The sequence below is a fragment of the Labeo rohita genome, chromosome 10, assembly GCF_022985175.1.
Source record: "Labeo rohita strain BAU-BD-2019 chromosome 10, IGBB_LRoh.1.0, whole genome shotgun sequence".
Classification (NCBI taxonomy): Eukaryota; Metazoa; Chordata; class Actinopteri; order Cypriniformes; family Cyprinidae; genus Labeo; species Labeo rohita.
Genome location: NC_066878.1, coordinates 17,423,138 through 17,435,598, shown reverse-complemented (window position 1 = coordinate 17,435,598; position 12,461 = coordinate 17,423,138). Strand labels below are relative to the sequence as shown.

Below are 12,461 nucleotides of genomic sequence, written 5' to 3'. Positions count from 1 at the left end.
AGTCATACAGTTTTGAAATGACACGAGGGTAAGTACAAAATACAAATTTCATTTTCAGGTGAACCTTTCTGAGTCTTAATCTTCATTTTTTAAGTGATAAACATTTTATTTTGGGATGTAATATGAACTGAACATGTTTGTGACAGGTGTTATTATAAAGTGTTATGTTAGCGATTACATATGCGTAGACTCATCAGACTCTGAGTATGGAAAGGTTTGGTTTAATTCGGCCCTGACAGAGCCGATCAACCTTTAACTGCAAAGGAAACCCAAAACAAACAAACCTTGTTGAAACAATCGAGCAGGTTGTCAACTGATCTGCAGACTGAGATGAAGGAGCTCATCAACCAAGCTTTAAGACTCACTACTGGATTACAAAGCTTATTTAGCTGCTTTTTTTTTTTTCATTAGTAAAGATTCAAATCTATTCTCATAGATTTTTGGAGTACAGGGCATCTGTACTGCCGTGCTCTTCTTCAATCTCGTACAGCCTTCGGCCCAGCTGAATGTTTGCATGCTTGAACATGAATGGAACGATGAAGACTGAAGCCAATTCTGGTCAAGGGAGAAAATCTGCTGCGAGCATTTAAATATAATGAAGCTACAGTACAGGCTACTTACTGTATACAAGTCATGATCAGACGGGTAATCACATGTGCAGGGAAGTTCCTTCCGGTCCTGACCATCCCGAGGTTATTAGTAAGGGCTTTCAGACGACAGTGAGTGATAATATGAAAATCCAGTTTTAAAAGACAAATCATGATTATGCAGATTTAAAAGTGGAAAACACTGCCAAACAAAACAAAAACTACCTTAAAATTGTATCGATTGTTCTAAAATAAACCCCTTCCAATAAAGCAAACAGTTTATGTCCAATGCAGGGGCTACGATCAAGTACTGTAGTCCTCCTACTGAATATAGTGCGTCCTCCACACACATTTCCACACAGGCCAATGGGAAGTTCTGGTTTGTGTTTTTTTATTAGAAGGCCCATGAATCCATACAAGGGGCCGGCGAAAGTGCCCTCGGTGGAGCCCGGTTCTAGGTTCAGCAACACTTAGGGCCACGGCTCTAGCAGTTGATGGGACAGTCCGTCTTGGCTTTGCCAGCAAAACTGATGATTCTCCTGAGGCAGCGACCAAACTCCTCCAGAATGAGGCGTTCTGCCACGGCCTGAGGTTGGTTGGTGAGTTCGGCCTGCTCGGCCTGCTCCAGCAAACAGTCACACGTCGCTTCAGCCACTTCCTTTGTTACGAATGTGTATGGCAACCTGGAAAAAGAAGATTACAAGAAGATCACTCTTAAATGTGGTTTCTAGACAGTTTACCATAGGCCGTTTTTACATAGACAATTACCAACTTACCACTTAAGTGAGACCTATTATGTCCTTTTTAACAATATGAAATATAAATCTCAGGTGTCCCCAGAATGTGTCTGTGAAGCTTCAGCTCAAAATACCCCAGAGATCATTTATTATATCATTTTTAAAATGCCTATTTTGAGTGAAAGCAGAAACACGCTGTTTTCGTGCATGTCTCTTTAAATGCAAATGAGCTGCTGCTCCCCGCCCCCTTTTCCAGAATAGAGCTGTGCCTTTACAGCTTGTACCTCAGATACTCTGCTAAAAAAAATCTGTTCGGTTTTCATTACCATGTCTACTGAACTGAAATCATACGTTTTAAATATTAGTTTAAACTTATGATTTGGGGTTTACGGAGAGCACAGACTACAAAACTAAGTTCTCTTTTATGTCTTATTGCACTTAAACTGTCAAATACACACAAGTTTATGTTAAAAACACACAAGTTACAAAAACAGTCGGTTATGTCTGTGATGGTAAACTGCTAGGAAAGAAATCCCATGTTTATCAGGGCTCTACGCTTACTTTTCTCTTTAACAAATCAGAAGCACAGTCAAAATTTCAGGAGCACCTTCTAATCAATAATCAAAAAAAAAATCTGATTAATAAAAAATTAGCCTTCCCATTACAAGGTGATATTTGACTCCTTAAAGTGATTTACAGGGGAATTTTGTTTTTACCTTTGTAATGGCATCTTTCTAACTTTAAAGTATGTCACCTTTTGTTAAAAAAAAAAAAAAAAAAATTCACTCACAAATGAAACACCATTGTGTTTGAATGGAGATGTGCAGCGGCGCAGTTGTGACTTGTTTCAGACTATTTTTGATGAAATGGAGCAAAATCAGGCAATAGTGTTATATTCAGACAATGTAAGTCACTTAATATTAACTTCCTGTTTATTTAACTGTTGTATTAAATCAATATCCCATTTACAAACTCCCTTAGAAATCATTAAAAGCTGTCACTCATCTTAGTTCATCACGATCTCACAAAGTTCCATTATAATCAACGAAGCTCTCTACACTGCACAATCAATCTCTTATTTACACTCTCTCTACACTTTGTTAATGAAAGGATTGGCGACATATGTCTGTGATACATTACTCAACGTTGCAAAAACACATAGAAACCTTTGAAGCTCCTCTCAGCGCAAACACAAATATGCTGATCGGGTCAGTCGCACACAGTGCTCCTAAATATTTTTTCCAGTCACACGTGGTAGTTTTCAGTCGCAAATGCAATTGAAATGGTAGCACTGTAGAGCCCTGTTTATATTAGATCTGTGTGGCAGCAGCATAATATACAGTAAATAAATCAATAAATCCACTGCTCTCTTGTCTCCTTTAAAGCTGGGACTCTAAATAGTGTTCTGTGCAGCCAAAGACAGAACAGTTAGCATTCTTTGCTCGAACTTTTGCCATGGTGTTAGAACTGGTACACCGTTATCGCTTGTGAGAACACCAAGAAGGCATTATGTGGTCGCTTGGGAAATTGCTAGGAAGTTGTCAAGGTGCTTGGTGGTTCATGGGTAATTGGTGGATATATGTATGACAGAATAGACTGAACGACACAAAACTTGTGATAGAGAGACATAATGCAGAGCTGATAAAGGGAAGGTGGGACGTACTTTCCGCCTCCGCTGGTGACGGCCGGTGTGGTTCTGGTGAGTAGATCTGAGATCTGTGAGGAGAGTTTGGTTTTGGCTGCGGTTTGCTGCTGAACTCGCACCTCTGCAGCGTCTGCCAGGTGCATCAGCGTCTTCCTCTCTGGACTCTCCTCGAAGTTCTTGCAGCCCATGCATTTGCAGATGGACGAACACATGATCTTTGCCTAATGCAAACAGACAACAGAATGATATCTGGTCCTAAACACAAGTGAAAAACCCTATCACTGCAGTGTGCCAACACTTACCTCATAACACTCGCAGTAGTTTTTCAGACAGCCAGACTTCTTACAGTTGCAGCCTTTGCTGTGTCTCCTGTCGGACTCCCCTTCTTTGCCTTTGCCGATCTTGGGCTTGAAAGCCACAGGGTTTCTGTCTAAACATGCCTGGGACAAAATACATTACTTCATACTTCATTTGATGCCTATAGATTTTCAAAGCATTACAGCTGAACTGTCCTGTACAGCGAGGCAAACAAGATGTCAAAGGCATAGCTTTGCTATTGCTAGGTGGTTGTTGACTGTCAAATACTACATTTGTAGTGAGATAGAAAAAAAAAAAACAGCAAAGAAAAAAATATAATGGAGATCTACAAATAGTAAGGCCCTATGATTTCCGTGACACAGAAAAATCAGACAGAATCCTGGAAGCCAGTTCTAAGAATGTAATTTACTGTGTAACGTGGAATATCACGAAGTCTGCCAAATTTTGGATGAATAAATCAAAAGTAGGTCAGTACACTTAAATCAAAACATAATTATGGACTAGTGTCTGTGAATATTAAGCTGCAAAAAGATTGTTTGAATATTAATCCTGGATGTTCTGACTCAGTGTAAATGAATGACGCAGACGTGCAGTTTCGTTTACTACACACATTTTTTAAAGAAATATTTAAAAAAGCACACACAGTATTTCTGGAAAAAAAAAAGAAAGAGAAATAATGGTGTGTGTGTGTGTTAAACTCTTTAGAAATTGCCATTAAATTATGTTTTATGTTTTTTGTTTAAGTTTTATGATTTCAATTAAATATGCTTTTTTATTTTTATTTTATTTAACCATTAAAATGCAGTCTAGAAAAATTAAAATGGAAAAAATGGAATTTGAAAAAGTGATTTCCAGGGTTAAGCTTAAGGCATTTACGCATATAAGGAAAAAGACATTACATATTATTTAGCAAGGCTGTACCCACCTAAATCAATGATTAAAAAGCTTTTTTTTTTTTTTTTTTTTTTTTTTTTTTTTTTTTCGGGGAAATTACCAAAGAAATATGATGTTTTTTAATGTTTATGACTGTCATAGAGCCAAATTTTGAGTTTTCCTTTAGGCTTTATAAGATTTTGGGTAAATCTGGACAGGCCCCTTTTCTTAACGACCCCTTATAGCTTCTCAAAGGGTAAATTTGACTTTTTTTTTGATAATTATTGACCTAGAGAGTTCAGAGAATTGTGCTGCAATGTTTTTTCCCCAGATTGAGCTAGAAACATATGACTAGCTCGCAAAAATTTTTTTTTTTTTTCTTCTCAATCATTTAACAAACAATTTGATTGACAGCAGTGGTTCTAGAGGCAAAGTTGATCTGTAGTAGGAGGTCTGTCGTCTGATATTGTGCGCATGCGTGAAAAATGCGATATCGCCCCCCAGTGGCCGATTTCTTTCAAATTTCTCTCAGACCTTTGGGTCTGCGATTCAAACAGGCCCACCGAGTTTTGTTACCATCATCCTCCATTAATCTTGTCTAACAGCCATGTTTTTTGTGATACGCAAATGTTCTTGTAGTTACTTGTGGCACTTCAGACCAAGACTGTGCACGCTGATTTTCACATTGATGGGAAAAATGGTTGCGCAGTTATAGCCATTTTTATGTTTTTTTTTTTTTTATGTTTTTTTGTCCTGTGACCTTGAGTTCTTACGTAAGTGTTCTGGAGTTTGGTGGCGATATCTCATTCCGTTTAGGAGTTATAGGCATTTTGCTAAAAGTGTCCCCGCCCCTTTCGAATGTTTTGGCATCCCTTCGTGATGGTGAGTCGAAAATTCTACTTTTATTTTTTAATAATTATTGATATTTACACCAGAGAATCTTTCTGCACTGGTTTGGTTCCAAGGACTAGGACTAGTTTGCAAAAATAGGTTTTCAAAAAAAATCCAAAGATTCACGATCGAATCTGAGGCATGCATTTTTTCCAGCGTGAGCCAAGGACTCCATCGAAATAAGACACTTGAGCCTGCAACTGACGGTTTAGGAGTTCTGAGCGATTTTGTACTTTTGATCGCTGTAACGCCCTCATCAGGCCGAATGGGGCGAGCCGTGGTCACATTGTCAGCGGTGTTAGTACCATCCCTCCAAGTTTCAAGTCTTTACGACTTACGGTTTGGTCTGCACGATCAGTTCTACGTGGAGATCTCTGATCTGTGACCATTCTAACAATTACAATAGGGTTTCAGTGCTAATTTGGGAAAAAAAGTAAAAGTGATTTCATAAGGCCCTAAAATATGCAGTAATTCATTACCTTGATGGCCTTCAGTCTTTCACTCTCATGATCAAGGTTGTTGAAGCAGTTAACACAGTTGCAGTTATTACAGAATTCCCCATTGGCAAAGCAATCACAATACCTGTAAAATGAGAGATTAAACAGTGTAAATGCAGTGTAATTGCAAAATACAATTCAAGAAAAAAAACTGCAGCTGCCTTAAGAGTAACATCAATGATCAAAAGTTTAGAAAAAGTACGATTTTTAAAGATTTTTAAAGATGTTTAAAGTTTCTTTTGCTCAACAAGGCTGCATTTATTTGACCAAAATACATACAGATATTACAAATACTGTAAATTATTACAATTTAAAATAACTGTTCTCTATTTTAATGTTTAAAAATGTGTTCCTGTGATGCAAAGCTGAATTTTCAGCATCATTACTCAAGTCTTCAGTGTCACATCATCCTTCAGAAATCATTCTAATATGCTGATTTGCTGCTCAAGAAATGATCAGTTTTGAAAATTTGCGATTTACTTTTTAATAGAAAAATGCTTTTTTCAAGATCTGCTGATGAATATAAATTTCAAAAGAACAGCAGTTTTTTGAAAGAAATATTTTGTAAGATTCTAAAATTCAAAATTTGGAATTTTGAAATCATAAAATGTAAAACAATTTAATGCATTCTTGCGGAGCACAAATAATAATTTCTTTAAAAAACAGGCTCCAAAGTAATTTTACTGACCCAAAACATTTGAATGGCAGTACATGTGATGTTTCAGGCAAAGCTAAAAAGCAGCAGCCATTGCCAATATTTAAACTGCTAGACAGGGGGTGCTTGTGAGCAATAACATTAGGTTAAACTCACACCTCTAATAATTTACTTCCTGCATGTCAGAATTGTTCTTACTAGTGAATCTGACAGTATGAGAACTGAATTGCAGATTGTTAAAAAGAAAGAAAGTGGTTATAATATTATACAACTGGATGTGGAAACTATGAAAGCACTTGCCAAATGTAGCAGCTGACACAGATTATACCGTTTATATGGGCCATTTTTCAATTTTCAGAGAATGGAAACAAATGCCGGGTAACACTTACAACTTCAGACACTGTGACCGTGTGCAGTTGCAAGGTTTTCTCGGCCTTGAAGTTGCTTCGGACGTTGATAAACTGTAATAAAACATAGGCAAAATGTAACCTGAGGGTGAATTTGTATATATATATATATATATATATATATATATACACACACACACACACACACACACACAACAGTTTGGCGCTCAGCTCACCCATTGAGTGAAAGCCTGGCTTGAGTCTGTATAGGGGTGGCTGTTGAGAAGGTGGAGCTGCTGGTCAAAGTCACAAATGCAGGCTGAGGGATCTATGGAAGCAAGGAAGATGAGACAATCCCACAAAAACAACTAGACAAAGTCATATGTCCTGCTCCATCGCTGACATACGAACCTGCGTAACATATGGAGCTGGTAACACAGCGTAGCCCATGTTCCCAGAGCCGTGGGCGGGGGCGAGCACAGTGCCCGGCGGTAGGTTGGTGAGGTTGGGCTGGATCTGTGGCAAATGTGTGGCTGGCATGATGAGACGCTGGGGCGTCTGACTGGTGGTCACCACCTGGGCTGCTGACGTCAAGGGTTTGGGTACAACCTGTGCACAAAATATGGTCAAGCATGTGTGAAATGTTTTTGCTGAATTACCGATTCAGCAAGCAAACCAAAACTGCAAGATCGTCCATAACAATGGTGTCATTGTTTAACTGTATGTGTGTAGTAAACTAGGCGTGTACCTGTTTGACGGTCTGTGCTGGGACGATGGGTACAGACATCCGTACTGCAGCATTCATCATCACAGGCTTGGCTTTGAAACACAACAGTAAATTTGTTATTGGATTTTCTTAAATCACGTATGATCCAATTCATTTTCAATCCTATTAGTAACGTCATTCCAAAAAAGGATCACTGCGGTGCACCCATTAGAAAAACTATACTGCGTGACAGGAGGGTTGGGTCATTGCCTAAAACATGAATTATTTTACTAAATATTTGGAAAGACTCTTACAGGGATGGTTGGGAACTAAAAAAAAACAGTTCTTATACAGGAAAAAAAAACATCTGAATCTACAAGGTGTAGTTTGATGGCTCTTTTTACTCACACACAACTTAACACACAAAAACCAAAAATACAGCTCGAAAAAAAAAAAAAAAAAAAAAAAAGAAGACTGAAATCAGTGTAGTTACTGATAGTGTCATATTAATACTGATATTACATACACTACCAGTCAAAAGTTTTTGAACAGTAAGATTTTAAATATTTAAGTCTCTTCTGCTCACTAAGCCTGCATTTATTTGATCCAAAACACAGCAAAAGCAGATTATACAAATTAAACTAAAATTAAACTAAAAATTAAACTAAAAATAAAATTTAGAAATAAATACTTCCATTTAGCAAGGATGCTTTAAATTGATGAAAAATGATAAAGACATTTAAAATGTTACAAAAGATTTCTATTTCAGATAAATGCTGTTCTTCTGAACTTTCTATTCAAAGAAATCTGAAAAAAAAAAAAAAAAAAAAAATAAAAAAAATGCTCAGCTACTTTCAACATAATAATAATAATAATAATAATAATAATAATAATAATAATAATAATAATAATAATAAATAATAATTATTATTATTATTATTATTATTATTATTATTATGTTTTTTGAGCAGCAAATCAGAATATTAAAATGATTTCTGAAGGATCATATGTTGTGACTGGAGTAAGGATGCTAAAAATTCAGCTTTGAAATCACAGGAATAAATTACATTTTAAAATATATTCAAATAGAAAACAGTTCTTTTAAATATAGTAAAAATATTTCACAATTTTACTGTATTTTGGGTCAAATAATTGCAAGCTTGGTGAACAGAAGGGACTTATTTTAAAAAAATCTTTCCGTTTAAAAACTTTTGACTGGTAGTATATAACGCATTTTTTTTGAAAAATAAATTATACCACTTTTTTTTCTTAATTCAGCACAGTTAAGGCCAATCGATGGATTGCATTTAATCACCTCTAAAAAGACTAAAAATAAATTTAACAGGGTAATTAATAAATTAATTCCTATATTCTGTCCTTTATGGTTTAACAAATTTATCAAATTCTGAAATTAGTGTAGAAAACTTTTACAATTTAATAAGTCTTTTAGAACAACAAAACACTTTTTTGTCTAACATGGTGCTGCACAAAAGAACTTGCATACTGTATAAATTTAAACAGATGAAAAAAAAAATATCCTGGATATTCCTTAAAATATTAACGAATCAATGTAATGTTAATATATTTTTTTTTTTTTTTTTCACAACAGTTTGTTGATGACAGATGCTGAAAACACCACAAGCATTAAGTGCTTGAGTATGTGAAGACCAAAAACAACACCACTCATTCACACAGACACGTGCAGACTTGCAGATTTTTATGTTCTAAATATAGCCTAAATTAAGGGAATAAATTAAAAGCAGACTCATTTTTCAGATGTCTAAGCCTGTTTGGCAATGGAACTGCATTTCTTTTCTAATTATTTATTCTATAAGCATACTTTAATAATCATTAAGAGAATGCACAACCAGAACTGAAAGGGTTAAAGGAATAGTTTACCCAAAAATGAAAAATCACCTGACAATTTACTCACCCTCAAGCCAACCTAGGTGTATATGACTTTCTTCTTTCAGACAAATACAATTGGAGTTATTTTAAAAAAAAATGTCCTGGCTCTTTCAAGCTTTATAATGGCAGTGAATGGCTGTTGTGATTTTCAAGCAAAATAAAGAGTAATCATCCATCATAAAAACACACAGCTCCTGGGGGTTAATAAAGGCCTTCTGAAGCGAATTGATGAGTTTGTATAACAGGGTTCGTACAGGTACTGTAAAATTAAATTCCAGAACTTTCAAGGACTTTTCAAGCAACACTTTTTTGATTTTCAAGGACTGTAATCAGAGGGCTCACACACACACACACACACACAAAAAAAAAAAAATATATAAAAATATACTAATAAAACAAAATGGATAAAAAAAAAATAAAGTGAAGCACATGCAAAGTATTATTCCTACAACGTATACTACACTTTTACTATAGTTAAACCATGGTTAATTTTCTTAAGGGATTTGTATTCATGTATACTCTTTTTTTTTATCTCGGTTTTGTTTTATAACTCTACTGCCTTAATTGTTTAATGTTTTCTACTGTTAACAAAAAATAAAAAAATAAAATAAAATAAAAAAAAAAAAAACATCAGGAAAAAAAAAAAAAAAGATTTGCAAAACCACTCCAAAATCCTGATCTGAAACAAATGATTCCCCATATGCTCTCCAGAGTCCTGAACTGAATCAAAGTTCTGATCTAAAGCAAAAGATTTTCGAACCTGCTCCAAAGTTTTGGTATAAATAAACTGATTCACGATCCACTCTCAAATTCCCGATCTGAAAATGATTCACAAACCCATTCCCGATCTAAATCAAAGAATCATTCAGTCCAAAATGATTCTGATCTAAATCAAATCGAATGATCTGAATCGAATGACTCATGATATGTAAAGTTCCGACCTAAAACAAATGATTCGCAATACGCAATCCAATTGGACAGCGAATCATTTTGTGAAATGTTGGTTTAATTGATTTAGTTTCGAAAAGCTCAGTTTTATCCATCACTACGTGCTTTTTAAAATAGTTACAAGCGTTGTCAAAATTTGAAAATGAATGGCTCTTTTAATTTCATCCAGCTTTTGCTAATGAATCGCTTGAAATGAATGATTGAAGTCACGAGTTTGAATCAGTCGAAGAGGTTCCAGCATAAATGACTCAACTGATTTGGTTCATTGGTTCCTCTTTTCGCGTCTTGTTTCGCTAGTTTTATGGCATTAACTGTAGTCAGTGAAAAAAGTGTGATGTTTTTTTAAAATGCATGAAAAGATGTGCGCTCAATGGAAAAAAAACAAACAAAAAAAAACAAAAAAAAAAAAAAAAAACACTTATTTCATAGATACATAATTCAATAATTTTCAATAAGCTTCCCATACAAAACAAGGATTTGTAAAGAAAATGCTGGATGATATTAGCCAAGAGGAGACTGGTCTACCTTTGCTTAAAACTAAACTTGGTTCTCGCAACTAGCATATTCTCACTGAAGCTTACGCTACACCTACATACTACGTCATCCACTGGAACGCAACTCATGACAGTTAGCAGAAGCTAGAGATTACGATTTTCAAAGTTTTAAATACGGATATTAGTCTTCCACAAATGCAACGATTCACTACAAAAGGATTTTATTAATACCACATCAGAGCATCTGGAGTACTTTTTATGATGGATGGATATACTTTATTTTGCCTCAAAATCTCAACAGCCATTCACTGCCATTATAAATCTTCGAAGAACCAGGACATTTTTTAATATAACTCTGATTGTATTCATCTGAAAGAATAAAGTTATAAACACTGAGGACAGTTTTAGAGTGAATAAATCATGGTGTAATTTTCATTTTTGGGTAAACTATCCCTTTAAATTCTTTCATTTTGCCACCCCTCACATGGGTTTGACTGTTATAGACTCACCTGGTTGGATGGAAGGGTTGGTGCTGGTGCTGCTGCCCGACTGTACGGTGCTGCTGCCGGTGGTGGCCGTTACCAGACGCACATAATGGAAGCGGCTGCCCGGCACCTGGATCTGCTGCACGTTGGGAGGTGTGGTGAGGGGGATGATGGTCTTAAACTGAGATGTTCCCACTCCTCCCACTGTCTGCACCGGCTTTACAGTCTGTACACAGAAATTGAAATTTTAACATCAACATGTACTGTTGCTATACACAAAATTACACTGTAATACAGGATGTTATTTAGGGCCCTATAAAATCAGTTTTATTTTTCCCCAAATTCCATTTTATTTTTTTCCAAATTCTGTTTTATTCACGTTTTAATTTTTCTCAACTACCTTGGTTAAATTAAATTTTATTACTCAAAGATCATGTCCAATTAATTAAAATCATGAAACGTATACAATTTCACATCAATTTAATAAAGGTTTAACAAAAATGACATGTTTATGGCCCTATGAAATGTTTTATTTTTCTCACCATATGTTTTATTGTAATTCTGTGTTTTAGCATGTCTAATTATTTGAATGCATACATAATTTATTCAAATTTATTCTTTAAATAGCCTTGTGAAAGTTTTTTTTCCCCTCAGAAATTCTGTGTTGTGTATTTAAAAAATTGTGGTTATCAAATTAAGGCATAAAACAATTTAATTTATCTTTTAATTATTAAAAATTAAGCGAACGTTTTTGGCAAACAAAGGGGAATTTACTATTAAAATTAAAACATGGAAAAAAAGTTGTGTGATTATACCCTAAAAAAAATATGGTTTGTTTCACTTTAGAAGTAGTAGTAATAGTAGTAATATCTATCTGGCACAATGTCTTCAAGTTAAACTGGACTTTTATTTTGACGGGTTGCTGCATCTACCTTTACATTTCTGTGTGTATATGATATAACGCTAGTTTTCCTAAAATAGTGCGGTCAAATGCTCATGAAGTGACTCTCAGCAGATATTGTTCATGCATTTATGTCCTCTTTCAGTGAAACGACAGGCGCTGAAATCACTGCGAGCGTCATTTGTGCTTCAGTGTGTGTAGTAAACAAAACCACTCGTCTGCTCCATTCATTAAAAGAGACACGCAGAACATGCAGGATTCACATTTAAATGCCATTTTTGCGGCGTAATATTTACAGATACTAGTCCATATTGCGGTTTGATTTAAGTGTAATGACCTACTTTTGATTAATTCATTCCAACTTTGACAAATTTTGTGACATTCCAAGTTATTCAGTAAATTCCGTTTTTATGACTGGATTTCGCGACTTCGTCCGCGTTTTCCGCATCATAGGGCCCTAGTTATTGCA

General features: G+C 35.3%; 1 protein-coding gene across 4 annotated transcripts in view; it reads right to left on the bottom strand.

Moving 5' to 3' along the window:
- Positions 1-368: 368 nt before the first annotated feature.
- Positions 369-12,461, bottom strand: part of lin54 (lin-54 DREAM MuvB core complex component) — a 20,387-nt gene continuing 8,294 nt past the window's right edge. For all 4 annotated transcript variants that reach the window (XM_051121428.1, XM_051121430.1, XM_051121432.1 and 1 more), the window contains 9 exons: positions 11,116-11,317; positions 7,299-7,369; positions 6,962-7,159; positions 6,787-6,878; positions 6,593-6,664; positions 5,531-5,633; positions 3,272-3,409; positions 2,988-3,190; positions 369-1,270 (listed from right to left, as the gene is read on the bottom strand). In XM_051121428.1, coding sequence (XP_050977385.1) covers positions 1,072-1,270; positions 2,988-3,190; positions 3,272-3,409; positions 5,531-5,633; positions 6,593-6,664; positions 6,787-6,878; positions 6,962-7,159; positions 7,299-7,369; positions 11,116-11,317 — 1,278 coding nt within the window. In that variant the 3' untranslated portion in view covers positions 369-1,071. The remainder of the gene's footprint in view (positions 1,271-2,987; positions 3,191-3,271; positions 3,410-5,530; positions 5,634-6,592; positions 6,665-6,786; positions 6,879-6,961; positions 7,160-7,298; positions 7,370-11,115; positions 11,318-12,461) is intronic.